The sequence below is a fragment of the Acanthochromis polyacanthus genome, chromosome 12 (assembly GCF_021347895.1).
Source record: "Acanthochromis polyacanthus isolate Apoly-LR-REF ecotype Palm Island chromosome 12, KAUST_Apoly_ChrSc, whole genome shotgun sequence".
NCBI classification, from domain to species: Eukaryota; Metazoa; Chordata; class Actinopteri; family Pomacentridae; genus Acanthochromis; species Acanthochromis polyacanthus.
Window position 1 is genome coordinate 36,928,784 of NC_067124.1, and position 24,434 is coordinate 36,953,217.

Genomic DNA, 24,434 nt, shown 5'->3' on the forward strand with positions numbered 1-24,434 from the left:
TTGATGTAAAACTGACCAGGACTACCACAGTGGATGCATGGTCCTGGCCAGGGTGATAAGAAAGTTATAAGCTCTGTAAAGAAACTGTGACTAGTCCTTACCAAACTAATCACTTCAGTTATATCTGTGTGTGAACATTTATGTTGCATTTGAAGTAAGACAGATTTTACAGATAGTTTTATAATAATAAAGTTGTAGTCTGCTATGGTATATATATATACATATTATATCAGTATATTAGTAGATGATAGATAGATAGATAGATAGATAGATAGATAGATAGATAGATAGATAGATAGATAGATAGTGTATTAATCCCGAGGGAAATTTAAGTGTTCAGCAGCTAAAATAACCAAAAAGGCAGGTTAGTAACATTTGACAGTAAAGGTTAGTATATAAACTATGCTAATTTAAGATCAATATATTATGTCCAATATAAAATGCACTCTTTTCGCCTATTTTAAAATTACATCTTCAGAAAAACTTACCTCTAAATGTAGTTTTAGTCTTTTCAACAAAAAACTTCATTACCCACAATCCGTCGTGATGACGTAGAAAACGACAGACTTCAAGATGGTGCTTGAAAGTACTATGGTCTGGTAAGGAAACTAAAATGTGTCTAAAGTTCTAATTTACAGCGCAAACTTTGTTCTCCTGAAGCTAGCACCTGAAAAACTAAATATTTGTCTTTTCACGTTGTTAGTTTGAAGCATTAAAACACATTTACTCGCTTTGTTTTGCCTTTTATACGATCACTATTTCCTGAGTCACTCCACAGCCTACCGTTAGCTTCCACCTCAGCTCGTTAGCTAGCATGCAGGTTTTTCGCTAAAATACGGCAATTTAACAACTTCTATGTTTACCAACGCTGATTAGTAGTATTTACTGCTGTCTAATTGTTATTTGTCTCAAATATAAACTCCAGGTCTCTCCTGACAGTGAATGAAAACGGCTTTGTTTTACGTGTTAGCATTAGCTAGCTAACAAAAGCTGCTGTCATTGTCAAAACATGCAACTGTTCTCCAGGAGGTTTTTACATGCTAGCTTAAACTGACCAACCTAGTAAGCTAGACTGGTGCAGTTTAGTCCCAAATTATTCACTGACAGGCGAAATTTTGATTTATACTGAACTTTTATTTAACCAATAGGATTTGTACTTCTGGAAATGTAACAAACAAAAGATAGAGGACAGTAAGACGTTGTGTTAGAGATGATCACGATGAATTCTAACTATTTTTGTGGGTTTTTAAGAGCTTCACTGTAGATATCATGTCTTAAATTGTTCAAATGCCTTGAAATCATTGCTGTTTTTTGAGAAAATGCAGCCTCTATACATTTCAAGAGTGAAATGATCAGCACCAAAAGCATCCTGCTGGATGTGAGCACTTCTGGTAGCAACATGTCCATCAGACGCTCCAGCAGACCAACAACAAGGCTGGTCTCCATGGATCAGACCAAGGAGGACTCCACTTCTCCAACACAGACACACTAAAGCTCAGCTGGACCTGCAGCACTTCTCTACTCACTTCCTGCTCAATTACAAGTCATGTCTGAAGGAAACGGCATCATGAGAAAAGAGGAAACATTGAGATTGTGGAGGAGAACATCAGACAGTCTGCAGAAAAACTGCTCCTTGGGCAGCATTGGAGCTTCCAACAATACAATGATGTGAAACATGTAGCCGATGTGATGAAGAGAAAAGAATGAGAAGATGTTGGAGCGGCCCAGCCAGAGTCCAGACCTGAATCCATCCAGAATGTGTGGAGGAAGTGAAGAGCAGAGTGATGGAGAGGAAGCCTTGAAAGAGCTGGAGATGGACACTTGGAGGAACTAAATCCCAGTGGAGACCTGCAGAAAAACTGTTAGACACTAGAACTACTGATGTGGATATGGAGGAAAATGCAGACTTTGACTGATGACTGGGAAAGAGTATGAATAATTCTGGACATGGTGTTTGTTGCAAAAATATTCAAAAACAAGTTAAAATAGTTAAAATGCGTCATAACCATCTCTATCACAATGCTGTGCTTTGTCACTTGTTTATGTCATTTACAGTCCGAAGAAACCTATTAGTCATGTAAAAACTGACTAGAAATCTCAATTTAGCCCGTGAATGAATCATTTGGGGCTTAACTATGCATATTTTTTCCCCATTCTGCCAGTTAAATTAAAGAAAAGCCCAATCTTAAAGCTCAAACGCATGTTTATATTGATGTGGAGACTGTGATGATTCTGCTTGATAAAATAAATCATTCAATAATTAAAAATGCTGTGGTAATTAAAAGTAATTGTCCAATCAGCTAACCTTAACATTTGTTTTTGGTGCTCTCATTCAAGATGCGCTCATATGTTGTTGAACTGACCTAAACCAGCAACCAGTATGTGTACAGTTTGTGCAGTTTTTGGTACAACTAGCGCTTGTTTACGATCCTGTCTATTTATTTCTTTAGTGTGGACAACAGTGAGTACATGCGGAATGGAGACTTTCTGCCGACCAGACTGCAGGCTCAGCAGGACGCAGTTAATATTGTTTGCCACTCCAAGACCCGCAGCAACCCCGAAAACAACGTGGGCCTCATCACCATGGCAAAGTAAGAGACTCTGTGCCTCAATTAGCGTCCTGACATTCAAAATACGAGCGTGTTACAACGCTAATGTTGCGTCTTCCGTGCAGCAACTGCGAGGTGCTGACCACACTGACTCCAGACACCGGCAGGATACTGTCCAAGCTGCATGCTGTGCAGCCTCGAGGAAACATCAGCTTCTGCACCGGCATCAGGGTGGCACATGTGAGTGTTTAACATACAATGAGAGTTCTCCTGCTCCTCCTGCAGGATACCAGTAGATTTTAAGATATGAATATTCAGTGTCTGCAGCAGAGGAGGCTGCAGTTTCAGGACCACAGTTGTAGGACCCATTTTAAGGACCCTTGTTTGTCATGATGGTGCAAGACTTATGGTTTTACAAATTTATTCCACCCAAACTGCTGATTTTTGTCCAAGTACTTATGTTTTTAAAGGTTTATTCCACCCTAAAGGCACTGATTGTGATGCTAAAGGTTTATTCCACCTAAAATACTACTTTCTGTCCAAATACTTACAGTTTTAAAGGGTTATTCCACCCAAATAGTACTTTCTAACTAACACGCTTTGGTTTATCACTCACATTTCAGCAAGCTGTCAGTAACTTTGCTGTCTATCCAAAGATATTAGAGCATTTAAAACAAACAAAAAACAAATACAGCTTAAATAAATGCATTTAAAAATAGATTTTATTCTATTATCCAAACTTCATGACAAATATGTGTACATTTTTATTTGTAGCTTCTTTTTTGAAAACATAGAGGCTGTTCTGGTCCTTCTGAAATGTCTGATTGTCAAACAGGTTTATATTTTAGATTTCAGCAGCATCCATTACTTACCGTCACTTTTTGTACTTTCTGAACATGCCTCCTTTCAAAATAAATCCAGCCCATCCCTGTGGAGCTCGGCATTTGTTCCGCTTTCTTTTTGTGGTCTGGCTACCCTAGACAGCCGCGTCATAACGATACTTATGAATGCAGCGGGTGTATATTTGAAATGGTGCGTGTCCGTGTGAAAAGAAAACAATAAATGATCTGCTGAAGGATGTAGAGAGGTACATGATGTGAATGAGAAATGAAATGAGACTGACTCTAGCCTTTAAAAAGTCATTTCTGGTAGATAATACAGACAGAAAATGTTCTCATCTGTATGTCTGAACGCGTGAGTGATGGATGTATTTTACATAAATTCAAATACATCTTATGGAGTTCTATGCATCGGCCCTCAGTAGTGGATGTGTATTAGACAGTCTTGCTAGGTGGCTATGCTAATCATCGCTGTTAGTAACTCAAATATAAGTGCCTGGTGCATTGATATAAACAGTATCTTTCCAATCAGGTGTTTCCAAAGTAACTAACTGTAACTTAACAGCAGAAAATTGCAGCCAGTTCCGGCTGACCACAGTGCAGTGATTCGTACTTTTCTTGCTGCCACATGTCAAAATGCATTTGTTCTGTTTCTCTCCGCAGTTGGCGCTGAAACACAGACAGGGCAAAAACCACAAGATGCGCATTATCGCATTTGTCGGCAGCCCGGTGGAGGACAACGAGAAAGAGGTGAGCTTAAATCTGACAGAAATGAACTGTTTTTACATTTCTTTATCGGCGACTGGATCCTGCCGTGAACTCTGTAAATATGACAGATAGTAGACGGATACCCGTGTCCTCCCCTTGGTTTATGTAAAGAACTGACAAACACACCAAACAGCAAATGTCAATGACTTTTAAGCAGGTAACTGTTGTGTAATTTTTTCTCTGCAAACGGCAATGGAAAGTTCAGCTCAACGCTGATCACTGAAGCACAGAAAAATCTTCACAGTGGACTAGAAAAGTATCGCAGTAACGTGGCATTAAAAACGATAGTATTCCCCATTTTATTAGTCCCAGAATGTTTGAACAGAGACTAGATTTCTTGAGAAATAACTTACCAGTGTGGAAAACATTCACACGAGTGTCTAGTGTTACTGCAAGCCGCTAAAAATCATTTTTTTGAAGCATACAAACCAACCAATGATCAATGGGAGATTAAAAAGTGCACTAAAGTACTGCTGCACTTCTCTCTGCCACGATTAAACCTTTTCCAAGCAGGAATTTGTTAAAAAGAACTATCTTGATGAAGAGTTTCTCTAGTTTTTGTTTGATATGACATCATATGCGGCTTATTTTCACATCTTCTGCTGCCTTGCATGGGATCCGTTTTCAGTTTTTCTTTTTGAATTAACAGAAACATCCGTTAAATTTTAAGCTCCATGTGTTTATCGTTGATTATTCTATTACTTTTCCTGATGTTGTAAAGTTTTGTTGTGATATCTGTGCCAGTCTGTTGAAATCAGAAAACTAGAGTTGCTTTCTTCGTGAGTCCTCTTCATTTAACAGACTTCTATTTATGGAGAAAATGGTCTGATAGCATTGATGTGAATCTGTCTGTGTTTGTGCCGGCGGCTAAAGTGTTTTTTTTTTCTTCTTCCTGTAGCTTGTCAAAATGGCAAAGCGTCTGAAGAAAGAAAAGGTCAACGTGGACGTCATTAACTTTGGAGAGGAGGTATTTTTCCATCAAAGCTCCACGCACTCTCTCTATGTCTTGTTTGTATCTTTACCTCTCTGGACTAATTCTATGTCCTCCTGCAGGAGATGAACACGGAGAAGCTGACGGCCTTCATCAACACCCTGAACGGTAAGGAGGGAGCCGGATCCCACCTGGTCACCGTCCCCCCAGGACCCAGTCTGGCCGACGCCCTGCTGTCCTCGCCCATCCTGGCCGGAGAGGGAGGAGCGGTGTTGGGTCTGGGCGCCAGCGACTTTGAGTTTGGAGTGGATCCCAGTGCAGACCCAGAGCTGGCCTTGGTAAGAGATAATTGTATTTAATTATTAACCTTTATTTAACCAGGAGAAATCCCATTGAGATAAAAGAACTCTTTTTTGAAGGAAGTCCTGACCAGGATAGGCAGCAGTAAATACACAACAAAGCCACCAAATTACACAGTTAAGACACAATTAAGATATCAGCAAAAAACAAATCCAAATTTAATTTACAAGCAAATTATAAAAGAGATATCAAGGAGGTTAGCTGGGTTAGGTTTTAGTTTTGGCCTGCGGGTCCCATGTTTGACACCCCTGATTTGTGGCCACATCGTAGAACTGGAATCACTGTTAGCTAAGTCCGTCTGCACTGAGAAGACTTCAGGCTGCGTATTGAGTCCTGGACAGCAACCTTATCTGTTGCCTTCAAAATTCTCTGATCTATTCATCTATACTGCTGTTTTATCATGAGGATAGACGGCTAATCGTAGCCAGTTTTGTCATTTTTCTAATTATTGGTATCTATATTTAGTTTTGACATGTTAATTGATAAATTAAATGTTCTACTTCAGGTGTGATTCAGTCTCCTCTCTCTGTTGTCGCTCTGTGCTCCTAGAAAATGTCTCTAAAGCAGCAAAACTGAATAAGAATCAGGAAGTTAGCTTCTCCCACATTGGCTAATGCTATGCTAGCAGCTAAGTTAGGCAGCCACAGATGAACCTGAAACAGAATATGGAACGCAGTAATTAATGAAGCTTTAAGATCTGGACCTTAGTGGGCAATGAACATGAGAGAACACAGAAATATTAAGAAAATAGACAAAAACAACAGACATAACTGCAGGAGAGCATCCTGATTTAATCACTCCTGTTTCTATTTCACATATTATATTTACACTAATTAATGAAGAAGGCTCGTTATACATGTCAGTTTTCTGCTATCACATGGTGTTAAAAGCTTCTATTTAATTTCTATCAGGTTCCAAATGGCAGTTAAAGATCATCTGTATCTGCACTAAAATAAAAACATCTCTAATTTTAATATAAGACTGAGTTATTGTGGATTGCTGTTTCCTCTCTAGGCTCTGCGAGTGTCGATGGAGGAGCAGCGGCAGCGACAGGAGGACGAAGCCCGCAGAGCTGCCGTTGCATCAGCTGCTGAAGCTGGCATCTCCTCCCCGGCTGCAGACGGTGAGAAAACGTCCATCAAGTTGAGCTGCTGTCACAGATGCCGTTTTTCCTTCGCTGTGATGGACGGACGCGAGTGTGTTCACGCTGCATATTTTCCTCCCCGCTGCAGAGTCCGAGGACGCCCTGCTGAAGATGTCTGTTCCACACACAGACTCTGCTACACCCGCTCTGCCAGACTTCAGCCGCATGACGGAGGACGAACAGATCGCCTATGCTCTGCAGATGTCCATGCAGGGAGCTGGAGCAGGTGGAAACACGGATTTCTGCTTCTTTATTCACCTGCAATCATTTGTATTCTTCTTTTGCATTAACCCTCCTGTTGACTTAATTTACGAGCACCAAAAAATACTGTTTCCTTGTCTGAAAAAAATGTAAAAATCCAGCCAAAAAAAATCCCCCAAATTTCTGAAAATTTGCAGAAAATTCCTTGAAAGTTTCCCGTCAAAGTTTTATTTTAAAATTTGGCAAGAAATTCTTCTAAATATTTTCAAAAAATGAGTGAAAATCTTCCAAAAAGCCTTAAAAATATCTAAAGTGATTACATACACGTCAGTAAAACTTCTAATATTTTCTTTAGGAACATTCACATAAAAATCAACCATTTCATTTGTTATTCAGTTTAAAGAGTGAAGCCTGAAAAACATTTTTTATTACGGTAACTGCTACAGTTTTTCTGCAATTTAACTCTAGTTACTTTAAAAACACAAATAATTCTGCAATATTTGTGTCTGGCAGGAGTTTTGCAGACATTGTGTCTGATTTAAATCCAGGTTTCCAGTGACGTCGATGACTTTTAAGCCCATTTTTGTTCATTTTGATGTTTCTTTTTGATGTTTCTTGCAGAGTTTGGTGCTGAGGACATGGACACGGGTGCTGACATGGACTCCAGTGAGGCGAAGGTAACAACAATTAAATCACATTTTACGCCGCCTTTAGAAATCGTTGGTTTTGGTTCCATTCCTTCTTGTGTGTGTCCAGGATGAGGAGGACTACGACGTGATGCAGGATCCAGAGTTCCTCCAGAGTGTTTTAGAAAACCTTCCCGGTGTTGACCCGAACAACGAGGCCATCCGTAACGCCATGGGATCTCTGGCCTCTCAGACCGGCTCCAAACCCGACCCCAAGAAGGACGAGGAGAAGAAGAAGTGAACAAGCGAACACACAATCTGACCAATAAAGAAGAGCTGAGGGTTACACTGCATGTGTCACTCACAGTTACAGTATTCATCTCCTCAGCATGGAAAATGTTTGGTTCTTCTTTTGTTCTTGTGTAAACTGTAAACAACCTTTTGCCTTTTCTGGGGTTTTGGGGCCTGTTCTGATCCTCCTTTTTTTGTGGGTGTGTGTGTGTGTCGAGCACATGTGCTTCATTTTGAATCTTTTGTAATATAAATACTCAGTAACATAGGCAGATTACCTCAATAAATTTACAAGAATACAAAGCGGGTCTTCATTGGACACTTTCTTTTCTACATCTTTAAGGAAAGTAAGCAGCAATTACGACATTTGTTCATCTGTTAAGATGTTACTCGCATATTAAAATGGCAGAATGTCTTGTAAACTTAAAATTTAAAGATAGAGGTGGACAAAATCCTCTAAAACAAGTTTTCATATCTTAAATCTTACATGAAAGGGGAAAGACATCAATGTATAAACTCTAACTTAACCTAAAATCTATTTAAATTTGAATTTTTATCTAATTTAAGTAAGTTTTCTTGCAAAATATTCAGCTGGAGGGTTAAATTTGGACTGATAATCCAGATAATCAGTATCACAGCAGCATCCATCCATCTGGAATTTCAGTCATAGTGTGTACCAGCTGGTGTATGTTCTGGTTGACAATGAAGTGGCTATTCTTCTAAATAATTCTTTAAAAATTAAATTCTTTTACAGTGTATTACTGTAAAATTACACTATTTTGCTGTATTTAAATCCACTAAAATTACATATTTTTAAAAAATACTGTAAGTTTCACATTTCTTACTCACGTTTTTCGTTTCTTACAGGTTTTCAAATTTTGTTGTGCACTGTGTGCAACTAAAACTGCACTATTTTTGCTGTATTTAAATCCACCAGGATCATTTTTTTTAAATTGCTGTATTTTTCACTTTTTTGTCTGACTTTTACAGTACTTCATTTTTTTGCAGTGTGTAACTAAAATTTCACTATTTTATTGTATTTAAATCCACTAAAATCATTTTTTAAAATTGCTGTAATTTTCACATTTCTTATAGTATTTAATTTTTTAGTGTATTTTTTCCAGCATTTGTTTTCTAATATTTGTTTTTTTTTAGTTATTACAGTTTATGTAAAAGGTAAATACTAAATACGGGCACAAAATAATAATAATGATAATAATAATAATAATAAAGGAAATAAATTTGGGCACCAGATGACAGATTCTGTATTGCTTTCAAGTATTTATTCCTGTGTAGATCAACTTTTCTTTCTTTTTTAATATTATCCTTATTTATTCAGTGCACACAGAATTCCCGTTTACGCTTCCAGATTAATTAATTTAAAATAATTTATAAACCTATGTTAAAACCTTCCTGCACATTTAGAACATATTAGTTTAAATAATTTTTTTGTTTTTATTTCAGACGCAATTGCACAACTTCTACATAAAAAAAACCCCTGCATATATATATATAAGTAACGTTTGCAACCATAACATCTGAGAAGCAGCGAAGCACGTCGGAAGTTATTTACGTCGCAGTATTGACGACGACAAACTTCCGCGACCGACTGGAAAGTGAGGAACCAACTTCGCTAACTAGCAGGTACCAAAGATTATTAGCTTTAAGCGTCCACTAATGATATTTTCATTGTAAGGCAACTTAACAGGCATTAAACACGGTGCATTAGGACTTGGTTAAGTGAGCGTTGCACTGTGTTAGTTGTAGTTTTTAGCGAGCTTATTGAAGTTAGCCGTTCGCGAGGCCAGCTAACAGCAGCTAGCCGTTAGCAGTAGCAACATGGTTGGAAAGTGTAACATGTTTCAGCAACTTTGTCTGACTTTTAAACGCGTAATAAGTTAAGAAGTTACTGCCTGCACACCAAAGCCTCTAGTCACACAGACTGTTTTCTATTTCAGACATTAGACTTAACCAAAGTAAGATATAGATATATTGATGTGTAGTGAGTTTTTATTTGAACAGCTGGACAGGACATGAACAAGAGGAAAAAAAAGCACCGTGTTGAAATGTTAGTGATGATTATTTTTGATTATTTCTGTCAGTGGTCAGTGTCAAAGTCCTTGTATTCCTTCACGTCAAGTCAACAGTTGTTCTAGTGTTGAACAGTGATAAATACAAGACCGTAAAGCATTGTGTTTGAGATGTTATTTATTGTTATTTATGCCATATTTATCCAAAATTAGTCAAATTATTCCTCAGTAATCAATGTCAAAGCCTAGACAGCAGTAGTTGTAGTGTCTACAGTGTTTCTACAGGTCTCCACTGGGATTTAGTTCCTCAAAGTGTCCATCTCCAGCTCTTTGAAGGCTTCCTCTCCATCACTCTGCTCTTCACTTCCTCCACACATTCGGATTCAGGTCTGGACTCTGGCTGGGCCGCTCCAACATCTTCTCATTCTTTTCTCTTCATTTCTTCACATTATTATCTCCATGTTTCACATCATTGTCTTGTTGGAAGCTCCAATGCTGCCCAAGGAGCAGTTTTTCTGCAGACTGCCTGATGTTCTCCACAATCGCAATGTTTCCTCTTTTCTCATGATGCCGTTTCCTTCAGACACGACTTGTAATTGAGCAGTAAGTGAGTAGAGAAGTGCTGCAGGTCCAGCTGAGCTTTAGTGTGTCTGTGTTGGAGAAGTGGAGTCCTCCTTGGTGGAGACCAGCCTTGTTGTTGGTCTGCTGGAGTGTCTGATGGACATGTTGCTACCAGAAGTGCTCACATTCATCAGGATGCTCTTGGTGCTGATCCTTGGATTCTTCTTGTCTTCTACCATTCTTCCAGTGCAGGACTCACGTCTGTCTTCCTAGCAGCTCTTTGACATGTTTCACAGTGTGGAACTCCTTGAACTTTTCACTGGACCTTGAAAACTCTTGGATATGACTTTGTAATCTTTAAACGTCTTGTAAGCAGCAACAATGTGACACTGAAGGTTCTCACTGATCTCTTTGGTTTCAGTCATGATTTAGAACTGACTAGAGAACAACTGCATCACCTGTTCTAATTTTCTTAGTTTATAGTGTGTTAGAAGACTCTAGAACCACTTGGAACATTACAGAAGTTGCATTTTCTCAACAATTTGCAACACCTTTAGTAGTATTAATAATTATAGACATTGTATTTATAGGAAAATATGAACAAAAAGCATTACTGTCTTTTGTCATTTGTTTGCCATTTCCAGCCTGAAGAAACCTATTGGTCAAATAAAAATTCACTTAAATATGGAATGAATTAAATAGTTTTTGTTTGTTTTTCAGCTAAATTAATATTTTATGATTTATTCTGATTCTTTTGTTGCCTCTCCAGGTTTTAAGCCTCGCGTTGGCAATGGGGGACATGAAGACCCCAGACTTTGATGACTTGCTGGCAGCTTTTGACATTCCTGACATCGATGCTAAAGAAGCGATTCAGTCGAGTCCAGAGGAGGACAATCAGGACGAGGAGAGGACGAATGCAGAGAAGCGAGACGGTGGATCTCCTTCGTGCTTTCCTGGACCTCCTGCCTCTCAGAGCGACCCGCCGGTTGTCAGCGTTATTGTCAAGAACACGGTGCGTTCAGAGTCTTTTGAAGAGGAGGAAGTATCCGTCAGGGATAAAACAGACAATTCTCCGAGAAGTGACTCAGCCTCTCATGACTTCACCACGCAGGGTAGTCCCAAACCTTCTACTGAAGCTTCCACGGAGCCCCAGATTGCAAACGGTTTGGAGAAGTCAAAATCCAACATCGAGCCGTGGTCCCAGTCCTCACCTCTGAAGTCCACACTGGATGAGAGCGATAAAGGAGCCAAAGCTGGATCGGTTCAGCACACAGCAGATGTCATAAACGACCTGAAGCCTCTCCTCTACCCTCAGGATTCCATCACTACCGGTCCCACCTCACCTCCTCCTCCCTCCGGCAGCCCTCACCTTTCTCCTCCTTCCAGTGGTAACCCGCGATCCTCCCCTTTACCACAAAACGACAAAACTGGAGTCAAGCTCGTTATGCACACAGATGAAGACGACTCTGAACCAGACTTGGGAAGTCCGCTGGTGATCCAGGAGAGTCCAGAACCTGTAATGTCCTCTCCACCTAAATTCAGGCACAGAGCTAAATTACCTCCAGATCTTCTCAGATCTCCTGAAATTCCTCCAACACTCACAAATCCCCAACAAGAGAAGGACGGGACCAAGCCCAGCTCTCCTCACTCAGATCCTCAGCCTCAGAGCAGCCAGGACAGCCTCCCTCCTGTCAGCTCCACATCGATCCACGAGGAAAAATACCCAGAGCATGTGATCGACGAGAGAGATTCCCCTGAGAGCCCACCGCCCAGCGAGACGGGCCTGGTGGTCCCCAACAGAAGCAGCAGTCCATCTCCAGCTGTGAAGGAGCTCCAACCCCAAGAGGATCCAGAAGACACAGAAGAGCTGAAGGAGAAGGCGGCTGGAGATGAGGAGAAGTTAAATGAGAAGAGCTGTGATGCTGCTGCTGAGCCTGTTAGTGTTGCAGAGGCAGTTTCACCTCCATTAGGACCCCTCAAAGTTAAAATCAAAACGCCTATAGGCAGCATCACGAGGACTGTAACCGGCGCTGCGCCTAAAAGAAGCAAAAGAGCTTCTAGAAAGAGCGGATTCGGTTCAAAACCTGCAGCAGAACGTCAAAACACCAGATCCAAACGAAAGCTGTCTGCCGAGATGGTGCTCCAGAACGCTGAGACGAAAACCGCCAAAGCCAAGGTTTCCGCCGCAGCGGTGAACATCACGAAAACCGCAGCGCTGCCCTCCATCTCGTCTTCCAGGTCGAGTCCAGGCTCGATCAACCTGCGCAGCCTAGGCCAGAAGACCATCAACAGCGGGATGATGCTGCCGACGCCGTTACCTCTGCTGCCTCCTCAGACCAGCAGCCGGCCGGCCTCCATAGTGAACAGCACCGGGGCCATCATATCCAAGAGCCAGACCAACCTGGTGGATGCCTTCAACAAAATCCTCAACAACAAGAACCTGCTGCCCAGTTACAAACCGGACCTGAGCGCTCCTCTTCCAGCAGAGTGGGGCATCTCTCTTCCTGTACAGGTACCATGCTCAGCATTAAGTTATCCTCAGCTTAATTGATATTATTCATAGTCTGTTTATCACCGACTCTAGCTGCGACTTCATCTGTCATTTTCTTGATTGATCGATTGTTTGTTTGGTCTTTTTTTTAAGATGCCAAAAACAGCAAAAAATGTTTTCCAAAATGTAAATGTCTTGTTTTGTCCACCACCCAAACATATTCAGTCACAGAGGAGGAAAGAAATCCGATAAAATAGACGTTTAAGATGCTGCAAGAACAGAATTTACACTTTTTTTGCTCTCTAAATAATCAGTTAATTGTTTCTAGTGAATAGAGCCAGAGCAGCACACTGAGTAATCAAAGGAAAACGGTTACCTGGTAGTGAGAATGATCAAATTCAGACCAGATTATCAGGTTGATGCTCACTTCAACCTGTTGCAGCACAACTTTGTAAGCTATAGAGGAGCAGCTTGCTTTGTATTTATGTAAAAATCAATGTGCAGGTGGAAAATGTGTGCAGTTTGTCTCAAATTATAGTGGTTTATGGTTTGTTTTCATGCTGTATGTTGGGACAGATGACTGCAAATGTCAGAAAAATTATTCATTTTGTCACACAAGCATCAAAATTTGCCCATTTCCATCCCAGGGTTATAAATTATGAAACAAAATTAGCCACTTAGCTGATCAAACTGCTGGCCGTTTGTAACGTGCAGTCCCTTGCATTTTCACACAGCGTGATGCTCCGTTTTGGTGTCAGAATTTATGACATTTGCATTTTCTAATGCCACAACTTAAACCGTAATAGCATGTTTGTACATTTTATTTAAATAACAATCTACCAAACTGCATTCTAGTGCTATAATATGCATCATGTGCTTGTAAAATCTTGTTAAGTAAAGTGTTTTTCTACGGTCTTGACAGAATCAATAAGCTTCAAGTAACTAAACAAGTGGTTGCTGAGGTTTTACTGCATGTGGAAGATTCAAACAGTTGTGCTCTTTGGTTTACATATGCTGGCAAAATTTAACCCTTGTGTTGTTCTGTGGGTCAAAATTGACCCGTTTAAAGTTTGAAAATGTGAGGAAAAAATGTATTTTCACAGTGAAACTTCTGATGTCCACATGTTCAACATTTTGGGGAATTTTTGGTAGAAAAAAAAGAAATGTTAAAAATGTTTCTTAAGAACATTCCCCAAAAAAATCCACCAAAATCCAGCGAAATTGGCTGGATTTTGGTGGATTTCTTTGGGGGAATGTTTTTAAAGAAAATATTAGAGGTTTTACAGATATATATATGGATTCACTTTAGATATTTTTAGGATCTTTTTGAAAGATTTTTACTCATTTTTTAAAAATATTTACAAGAATTTTGTCCCAAATTTGGGTGTTTTTTTTTTTTTTTTTTTTAAATAAAAGTTCGGAGGGGAACTTTTAAGGAATTATTGGAATTTTCTTCCTGAAGGTTTTGCAAATTTTCAGAAATTTGGGGAATTTTTGTGCTGAATTTTTGGATTTTTTTCAGACGAGGAAACAATATTTTTTGGTGCTCATAAATTAGGACAACAGGAGGGTTAAATATTGTCCTTTTTTGTTTTTTAGAAAAATGTGAGATCATGGAGAAACTTTTCTTTTATTTGGACTTGTGGTCAGACAAAGTAATTCATTGTCACACAGTTGTATTTGCTGCTTTTGTTCATGTTTTCATTAAAGAATGGTACTTATTTTACAAAATCTGCCTGGGTATGTAAACTTCTGAGCACAGATCTGCAGGTTTTCTGCTGCCAGAAATGCAGCATCCAAGATTGAAACGTCCATTTTTATTATTTTTTGTGGGGTTTTTTTGTCTAAATGTGCAGCCTGTAAGTAACGAGCATGCCACATTTGATGTTTGTATGAGAATTTGAATGACGTTTCCAGTTATTTTCCTTACTTGCACATCTACTTCACATTTCCCCACACCTCCAGGGCTTCCGCTGTCTGGAATGCGGCGACGCCTTCGCCCTGGAGCAGAGTTTGGCGCAGCACTACGATCGGCGCTCGCTGAGGATCGAGGTGACCTGCAACCACTGCGCCAAACGCCTGGCCTTCTTCAACAAGTGCAGCCTGCTTCTGCACGCCAGAGAGCACAAGGAGAGAGGCCTGATCATGCAGTGTTCACACCTGGTCATGAAGCCTGTACCTGTGGAGCAGATGGTCAGCCAGCAGGAGCACGTGGCGCCTGGTTAGAGAGCGTTTTCTGTTTTTTATGGTGTGATTTCTATGCAGAATCCTGTTTGATTCCTTCATCTCTTGTCCTTTTTTTTTTTTTTAAGCCAAGGCCATGCCAAAGCCAACACTACATAAGGCCTCAGAAGCAGCTCACAGCGGGAGTGTTAAATGTCCGGAGTGTCAGGCTCAGTTCAGCAGCAAGGAAGAGGTGGCCGAGCATTTCCAGGAGATCAGACCAGCACACAGCACTGTAAGTCTTCAGAAAGTGACAGATGTAGTTCTGCTCCGTCACGGCGAGCTAACTGACATCCTCTGTTTGCTGCTTGTGTCCTGCAGCCGTGCCCAGACTGTTCTCCTCCCATGCTGCTGCCCAACGGCTGCAGTTCAGCAGCTCATCAGCGAATCCACCAAAGCTGCTCGCCGCACGTCTGCCCAGAATGCGGAGAGACGGCCAAGCAGGCGCTGTTTCGGACGCATCTGGAGGAGGCATGCTTGCACTTTTCCCGCCGCATTGGATACAGGTGTGATGTTCTGTTGTTAAAACCACCGAACCTTGAGCAGTTTCTGGTTATTTTTACTCACCGCGGGCTCGTTTTTCACTGCAATATAAAGTCCTGCACCTCTATGGAAGCAGAACAACCATATCTAGAAGTAATGAGAGCTCAGATATGTTTTCTGTGCAGTATTACTCAGTTAGAATGCAAAAAAATGATAAAAATGAACAAAGAAGGTTACAATTCTTTGATTATTTGTTTTGCTAAAGTAGAAACAAACTGTAATCATTATGTGCAGCATTTTCCAGGCGTCCACGGTGTTACATTCTGTAGATATTTAACTGTTTGCATGTTTACAACCTCTGCAAACAGCTTTACTGCCCTGAAACTCTAGAAACATGTTCCGCTGGTTTCAGTCTTTTAACAATGTGTACTCAAATTTAAATCAGATTTTTGTTAGTTTTAGTCAAGAAATACTGTAAACATTTGTCTCAGGTGCTTTCTTGCTGCTTCTCATGCACATATGTTTGTTCATGAGTGTGTTTACATTCATTAACCACCAGATAAAGTGATTAATAAGTTGATGGATCTAAGGAGCTTCTTATCAGGGCAGCAGCTGATGAATCTACTGAAAAAGTGATGTTTTGGGTGGCAGAAGAAGCTGCAGTGTTTGACTCCACAGATAAAGACTTTAATTTATCGTTCCATCTTCGACATTATCGTTTAATTTTTTTTTTTTGCTAGAAAGGTTTTACATCCTGAAATCGTACTTTTTAGTTTCAGTTTATTGTGGAAAATGTGTCTCCAGAAAATAATTTTCCTCATAATTTTTGTTACTAAAACTAACACTGATGCTGAATGTATCTCCAACAGCTTTCTCCTCTGTTCACTGTTTCTGAGCTGTGCTGCTTTTATTTTATTGGTCCAGTAGGTTTGATTTTTCTCTTTGGTATTATTCATAACACTGTCTGCAGTTCAACCAAGAAACTCTGATTGTTGGTCACAACTGAGGCAGACATGAGCTCAGAATTTTTTGTTTTTTACGGAATTTGTTTAGAGCAAATGGTTTATTTTGGATAAATTTTAAGTTATACATAGAATAAAATCATTCTGACGATTGATTGAATCACATAATTAATTTAACAGCCACTGAAAAGTTGAAAATCCAACTATTATTCCTGTTTTTACAGTTTCTAGCTGTGATAAATGGTGTAATTTTTGTTGGGGGGTTCAGTAAATGTATGCGGCTACACCAATCAGATTTCCGTCTCTTTTCTCACTTCTCTTTCTCCAGATGTTCCAGCTGCCTGGTGGTGTTTGGAGGCCTCAACTCGGTCAAGTCTCACATGCAGCAGGCTCACTGTGACACGTTCCACAAGTGCCCCAGCTGTCCGATGGCTTTTAAATCTGCCCCCAGCATCCAGAGCCACATTTCCGCCCAGCACCCGACGCTCGCTCAGGGACAGCCCATGTATACGCGTTATATATGTGCATGTACGTACGCTCATGTGCTGGATTCCTCTCAGTGAACTGACCCAGTTTTCCTTCATTTACAGGTTGATCTATAAATGTGTGACGTGTGACACCGTTTTCACGCAGAAGCCTCTGCTGCACGCCCACTTCGACACGCATTTGACCAATCAGAAGGTGCACGTGTTTAAATGCCCGGAGTGCACCAAGCTGTTTTCTCAGAGGAGTTCCCTGCTGGACCATTTCAAGGTATACCTTTACTTATTTTGATGTCTGACGTAGCCCAGGTAGCTCTTCTTCCTTTTTTTTATCGTTTCCTGTCATCTCCTCTCAGACCCACAAGGCCTCTTCGCTTAAAGAGCCTTCATCTCCGCCCGCCTCCTCCAGTTCTCGGCCGTCGGAGAGCTCAGACGGAGAGGAGTTGACGCACGAAGACGAGAAAGTGAAGACGGAGAAGATAAAGCGTCCGTCTTCGTGGAACTGTCTGTCGTGTCACACGCGTTACACAGACCAGGACGACTACATCAATCATATGAGGGAGAAACACGGCAAAGTGAGGAAACCCGCCGTTGTTCTGTTGTCTAAGATGTACAAATAGGGCCGGGACTTTAATGCATTCTTGTCGATTAATTTATTACAGAAAAAAAATGGTGCATTTAATCGCCCCTTTCTCAGTTCCCTGCTTTGTGACACACTCCAGCCCTGTAGGTGGCGGTAATGCAGCTAAAGTGTGTTTGCACAGGAGGTACTGAGGGGAAAAAAAGAAAGTTTGGTGAAGGAAGACGAGACCGCATTGAGCTTGTTGGGCGGAAAGTTTTTTTTCAAATCTTCCTGATGGCAGCTTCGATAAAATCGTAGTCGTGTGCAAATTGTCCAACAAAGAGTTTACTTATTATCGCAGCACTTCAAGCCGATGGTATCACCTCAATGTCGCTGTTAGCGCAACAGCTAACGTTAGCAACGACAAACGGTGCAGCCATCCCATAATAGACCAGTTTTCAAGACAATGAAAGTGCTTGAGTTTACAAAAAGTCTTAAAATGTTGAATATGATCGCTATAATTGGACTTTGAGTTTGTATTAATCTGTGAATTTAGATAAATACAAATGAAACAAACATTTTTGTTGTTTAAGTTCACGTATGTCTATTCCTTGATTCAGTCATCAACCAAAATTAATTTGAATTGAAAAACTTTGCTTATTGTGCCAAACATTGCTATGAATTGTATAGGACTGGACCCGAATATTCGCTCGCTATGGTGGTATCCGGATATTAATTTGGGTATCCGAATAGATCCGAATAGATTTTCCAGACTTACGGAGCGGGATATAAATGAAAATGTTTCTTCTCTGTCATACTAAAATAAACCACAGCATTTATCCTCTAGTACAAAAACGTATTTTGGGTGTTTTATACTCACTTTTTGGTCTCTTCCACAATGTTATTCCTCTCTCCTACAACGTTGATTACAATTACATGCAAACTGGGAAATATGCAAATTAGGCGATGACGTCATTTAGCGACTTCTAGCGACTTTTAGGACAGCCAACAGCGACTTTCCTTACTGAGGAGTTGGCAACAGTGCCGGAGACCAGAAACCACTAGAATTGTATGTACATACTATCTGTGTATGTGTATGGCAGTAAGACATTGTGTTAGAGATGTTAATGTTGATTATTCTCACCACAAATACCAAAAAATGACCAAAATGAGTCATTCCACTTGACATTTTCACTATTTTTTTTTTTAAGAAAACGCATTTTAACCCCTTCCAACTCAGTATTTTCGATTTATTGCCCCAACTTTCCTTTTTATTCTCACAGCTGCCTTCCACTTTCCCGACTGTAGCATGTTTTAGGATAAAATGACCGTCTTTTTGTTGTGTAGAAGCTGAAGAAGTTTCCCTGTAACAAATGTGAGAACTCCTTCACCACCCCGTCCAATCTGACCCGTCACATCAGAGATAAACACAAAGCTGCGAATGGAGGCCTTCAATGCCAGTGAGTATCTCCCACAATTCACTGTTTGTCCAAATATTGAACCTACTATGAGGATGATTTTTGTTTTTGTATTTACTGTTCAAAGTTTGGGGTCACTTAGAAATGTCCTTATTTTTGAAAGAAAAGCAGTTTTTTTCAGTGAAGATAACATTAGATAAATAATAAATCCAGTGTGACATTGTCAATGTGGTAAATGACTGTTCTAGCTGTAAACGGCTGATTATTAATGGAATATCTCCATAGGGGTACAGAGGAACATTTCCAGCAACCATCACTCCTGTGTTCTAATGCTACATTGTGTTAGCTAATGGTGTTGAAAGGCTCACTGATGATTAGAAAACCATTGTGCAGTTATGCTAGCACATGGATAAAAGTGTGAGTTTTTATGGAAAACATTTGATTTGTATGAAAAATGCTGTATAAGTAAAGTCTGACTGGCTGAAATGTCTGTAAGAACTAAATTACATGAGAACAAATCTGAACATTTGTGATAAATCTGTAGGTTTTGCACTGATGGGGAGAAAACCTTCAGCAGCAGAGTGATGCTGGAGAGACACGTTCTGCTGACTCACATCATGGACTGTGTGAACCAGGACACGCTGACGGTACGACACTTACTCTGCATTTTTTAAGCAAACACGAGGACTTGTTGTCTTGAAATACTGCCGTCTTGGACACAGGAAGGCGGAGATGAAGCCGACAGCTCTTCAGAACAGGACGGCGGTTCGGTGGGTCGCCGGAGACGGAGAGGAGCCGCGAACATCGACCGGGATGAAGAGTCTGCAGGCGCCACGAGTCCGGTGAAGAAGCCGCGGCCCGACGCTCCTCCTGAGCCGGGGCTTCGCTGCGCCCCCTGCGGCTTCACCACCGAGGACCAGGCCGCCTTCCTGGAGCACATCGGCCAGCACCGGCGGTCGGGTTCGGAGGGCGGCGGGCTGCAGTGTCTGCAGTGCGGCGCCTGCTTCACCTCCACCTCCTCCCTGTCGCGCCATCGCTTTATCACCCACAAAGTCAAGGAGGCTTTCGGCGACGCCCAGCAGCCATCTCCCTCCCCCGGCAAAAGCAGGAACCACGAGGACCGGGGCTCTCTGAACGGTTCTGCTCCGGCGTCGCCCTCCGGCCAGCCCGACGAGGACGGGGCTCTGGCCTGTAAGGTGTGTGGGAAACACTTTGAGAAGGCGTCAGATCTGAACACACACTTCAGAACTCACGGGATGGCTTTTATCAACGCACGGAACGCAGGAAAAACTACCTGAGATGGCAAAAAAAAAAGGGAAAATCAGTGTCCGGAGGTGATAAAAGAATATTTCCAAGTGCCTTTTTATCGTTGAACTTGTGAATTTTGCACCTCTGCACTGATTTTACCAAATATTTCTGATCGATATGGAACACACTGTGATTTAGGGCTGCAGCTACCGAGTCTGCTGATCATTTTCTCGATTATTCGATCACTTGTTTGGCCTAGAAAATGCGCGAAAATTATGTAAAATCACATCTTTAATTCTTCACCACCCAAAGATACTCGGTTTACTGTCATAATGGAGGGGAAAAAAATGCAAATATTCACATTCAGAAAGCTGCAATAAGAGAATATGGACGTTTCAGACTAGTTTAGCAGATGAAAACTAATCGATTAATCCTGGAAATTCTAGTACGATTCTCACAGACGAGCCTTAATCTTGTTGCACTCAGGATCTGAAGCTGCGTTTGTGCTCCGTAACGACAAGATTAGAGCCGCTTTCTTGACTTCCACGCGCCTGCAGAGTACTGTAAATGATGCAATAATGATCCTGCTGTGATCGTGACAGCTGTTTGAGTGAATGTGGATGAACGGCGACGGAATGTGCCTGTTTCGATTTCAATATTTTTACTCTAGTCCGGGTGTTTTAGTGAAAAGTCCCTCTTTCTCAAGTGGTTTGGGTATGATGTTGACTCGGGTAACTTATTGTTGGCCATTTTCCAAAGCTGACACACCTGTTTCTTTTATTATATATTCTGCAGCTGCCCTTATAAAGAACGTACGTGGAAAATACTGCTTTTTCCTGCTTATTGCACCGTTTTAGGCTTTTACCGTCTTACTTATACATCCAATATGAAATAAGGTGTCATTTAATGGGTTATCTGGAGTTTAAAATCAAAAATATCAGCATCGTAGTCCGTATTTACCACCCATTACTATTCCCTACTAGCCTAGCCACGCTACACCCATGTTTCTGACGGCACAAGGGTCTAGGCACGCTCAACAGGGAGGGAGGCGGGCTAAAAGGTTGTCTATCAAATCACTCTACAGCAATTGGGTAGGTGTACAACCAATCAGTGCAACGAATAGGCTCCTAGAGCGCCGAAATCAGAGGATGCGGTAGTTCGGTGAAGCCTTATTTATACAGTCAATGGGTGAAGCTCAAGTATATTACAGACATGTTAACAGAAAGATTATTCAGAGTCGGTGCTAATGGAGCTCAACGACTGTTGTCGTTTTTGTTGTCGACCCTGGCAGAGAATTAAATTCGTTGCCGTGGGTTGTCTAGCGTGGCTAGGCTAGTTGTTTCCGGTTGTTTCTGTCAGAATCGTCGCGCCTCTGTCGTCACTTCGTTACGCCCGCCTTCTGACTCTACACTTCATGGTGATTGGTCCGGCCAGTTTTAGGAGCATCCTACCTCGAACCTTATGGAGGGTAACTAGACCCACCCTGGCAGAGAATTAAATTCGTTGCCGTGGGTTGTCTAGCGCGGCTAGGCTAATTCCCTACTATTATAACAAAAGCTTCATTCGTGGCTGGAATTGACAGCGTATTGTAATGTTTTTTGCATCTAGACACACTAATGGACCTATAATGAAGTCTGGAGAGGCTCAGAGCACTTGCCTCCTGTTCTGGGGTAGCTTTAGCTGAAAATGTTGGTTTTTTTTTAGCTAGTTTTACAGCGCTACAGTGTGTCTGAAAAGCAAGCCTTGTCCGCCTCCCACTCACCGTAGCTTCTGACATAATTACATGTATCTGCAACATCATTTACCTGAGTCGTCTAATTTAGTTTCTCTGTAATTACATTTTTGACAGATAGATTTGACATGTGACCCAGTGTAGTTGGATTTTTTAAGGTATTTTTTTGGCTGTTTACATTGTTTTATAACCTAAATGTTCTTCTGACATACTAGATAGCGTGGTAATATCGGTATTTGTATTTCAGATTGACACCCAGCAGTTGGCTTTAGTACATTTTGGTGTTAAAATGAAAATTATTGATGGGTCACCTGTTGAATTTCTTTTAGTGTTTACCCAGGCAACGTTTTCTCACTGAGCTGCAATGAAATTATACTAACAGAAGATGTAGTTATGAACTAAAGATACGGTATTTTTTAAAAGATTCCCATTGACACAGTCTTACTCTGACATCTGAAACCTTTTTTATCACCTTAGTCTCAGCTTTACAATCTAATTCTCTACTTAAAATTGGAGTCCCGTTACGCATGTTCACTGCCAGGTCTGTAAATGCACGTAGTTGTGTATCCACATTAGGCAGACTTCTCAGGAATTTTCTTTTGTATTTCTGTCGAGCTAAAATGAACGTGGACCAACAGCTCTCTTCTGAAATCTAGGGCTGGCTCGAATGGTGGATTCTGGTCTCCGGATATTCGGGTATCCGAATATTCGCCCGGGGGGAGGGGCGAATATTCGGATACCAAAATTAATATCCGGATACGAATATTCGGCTATTCGGGTCCAGCCCTACTGAAATCACACCTTAAAACTGACTGCTTTGGAAAATGGCTCAGCAATAATGCACCTTTTTAGACACACTATATTTATTGGGGTGAAACAACCCGAGAACCTTTTAAATGAATACCTTTTTAAATGAAAAGTACTGTATTTACATCACCTTTATTCCATCTCAGTGAGCAAGAGGTTTATGGTCATTCAGATTTTTGCTGTTTTTTGTTGTTTTTTTTAATGCAGGCACATGTACATATGTCTAAATCTGGCTTGATGAGATGACTGTAAACAAAAGATTAGGGTGTATTTATTGTGTCTGTTCCTTATGTTTTCCTAAGAACATGCTAAACGGTGTGTTTCTCCAGCGTTTGACACTGCTAAAAAACTAAAAATCTTTGTTCTGTAGATATATATCAGATGTTCCCATGCAGTATCATTTAAATGTCACAGATTCAAAATTGTGTTACCTCTGGATGATTGCATTACTTATAAATTAGAGTATTTCCTCTTGTGGACAATCATAGACGATTATCAGTGACTATAGTAAAATTTCAGGGCCCAAAGTAGAAATTCAATGCAACAAAAAAGTGAACGCATTTGATCGTTGAAGCTAAACTGAGTCCACCTGTGCTTTCCAACAAGCGTAACTAAATGGACATGGTTCTAAAATGAGCTGCAAACAGCAGAACCTCCTCAGTTTTGGGTCTGCATCATGGCTCCACGTGGAAAAGAATTGACAGAAGAACTGAAAAATCTAATTGTGAGACTTAAAGATGGAAAAGGACACAAGAAGATCCGTTAGCATCAGTGGAAACGCAGTAGCAATGTAATCAAAAGGTAAAGATGGAGTCATAGTAGCATTAATCATGGCTGCAGTGGTCGTCCTCCTAAAATGACTCCACAGACGGTGAACTACTTTCACAATCCAGCCATGAAAAAACAGACCGCAGCGGCTTCAGACTTGGTACAGGAGTTTTTGTGAAGCTCAAATAGTGTGAAAGAGAATTTATAACTTCAGCCTCTGTGGATTCCATCCAAGAAAAGAACCAGTTTCTGTCTCCTCAGCAGAAAACAGAAGCCTGACAAATGTTAGAGAACATTCTTTGGTCAGATGAAGATAAATTTGTTGGGCTCAGATGGAGTTCAGCATGTTTGGTGTGAACCTGACCAGGACTACCACAGTGGATGTATAGTCCTGACAGTGAAGCACGGAGGTGGAAGTATGATGATATGGGGAGATGACATTTATAGATGGATGTGTGTGGATAAACCAAAAATACAGGCTTATAAGAAGCTGGAAGAAGAGGAATATTCCAGTGTAAGAAAGTTAGAACATCAGTCTGTCATCAAAAGTAAAGATGAACCTACAAAGTACTGAAAAAATAACAAAAATTCAAACCTCACTAATGAACGATGTACTGTTGGATTTGACATTTCTGTGACATTGCACATGTCCTTCTGTTGTATACTGTATTTCTGCCAGCGATACATCAACAGTACCTGTAGACAGAGTTAGTAATATCTATGCAATGTTTGGTCAAAACTAATTCTGTCTTTAATGTGCTGTAGTCAGTAATGACCTGTGTGTGTGTGTGTGGTTACTTTCTCAGGATTTTACTTAGTGCTTTAACAAGAATGCTTCTATTTATCTGTTTTTGCATTAACAAAACCAATTCTAACCAAATGTTTATACAAAGAAAACATTAATAAAAACTGGCACACTGGCTTTAACTTGCTTTCTGTCTCCAAGTACCATTCTGAC

The 24,434-nt window shown here is 40.8% G+C and overlaps 2 protein-coding genes across 2 annotated transcripts; both read left to right on the top strand.

Annotated features, from left to right (window-relative positions):
* The first annotated feature begins 529 nt into the window (after positions 1-529).
* On the top strand, positions 530-8,012 carry LOC110952467 (26S proteasome non-ATPase regulatory subunit 4-like). Its single transcript, XM_022196018.2, has 10 exons — positions 530-599; positions 2,451-2,591; positions 2,675-2,789; positions 4,052-4,138; positions 5,055-5,123; positions 5,210-5,425; positions 6,462-6,570; positions 6,680-6,817; positions 7,414-7,469; positions 7,549-8,012. Exons 1-10 carry the CDS (start codon positions 574-576, stop codon positions 7,717-7,719), a joined length of 1,128 nt encoding a protein of 375 aa, XP_022051710.1. The 5' UTR covers positions 530-573; the 3' UTR covers positions 7,720-8,012.
* Positions 8,013-9,286: 1,274 nt separating this feature from the next.
* znf687a (zinc finger protein 687a) lies at positions 9,287-24,408 on the top strand. Its single transcript, XM_022196019.2, has 11 exons — positions 9,287-9,353; positions 11,070-12,812; positions 14,757-15,012; positions 15,104-15,249; positions 15,336-15,520; positions 16,788-16,964; positions 17,050-17,212; positions 17,298-17,516; positions 18,851-18,963; positions 19,466-19,568; positions 19,644-24,408. The coding sequence occupies exons 2-11, from the start codon at positions 11,091-11,093 to the stop codon at positions 20,217-20,219; spliced, it is 3,660 nt and encodes a 1,219-aa protein (XP_022051711.2). The 5' UTR covers positions 9,287-9,353; positions 11,070-11,090; the 3' UTR covers positions 20,220-24,408.
* The last annotated feature ends 26 nt before the right edge of the window (positions 24,409-24,434 follow it).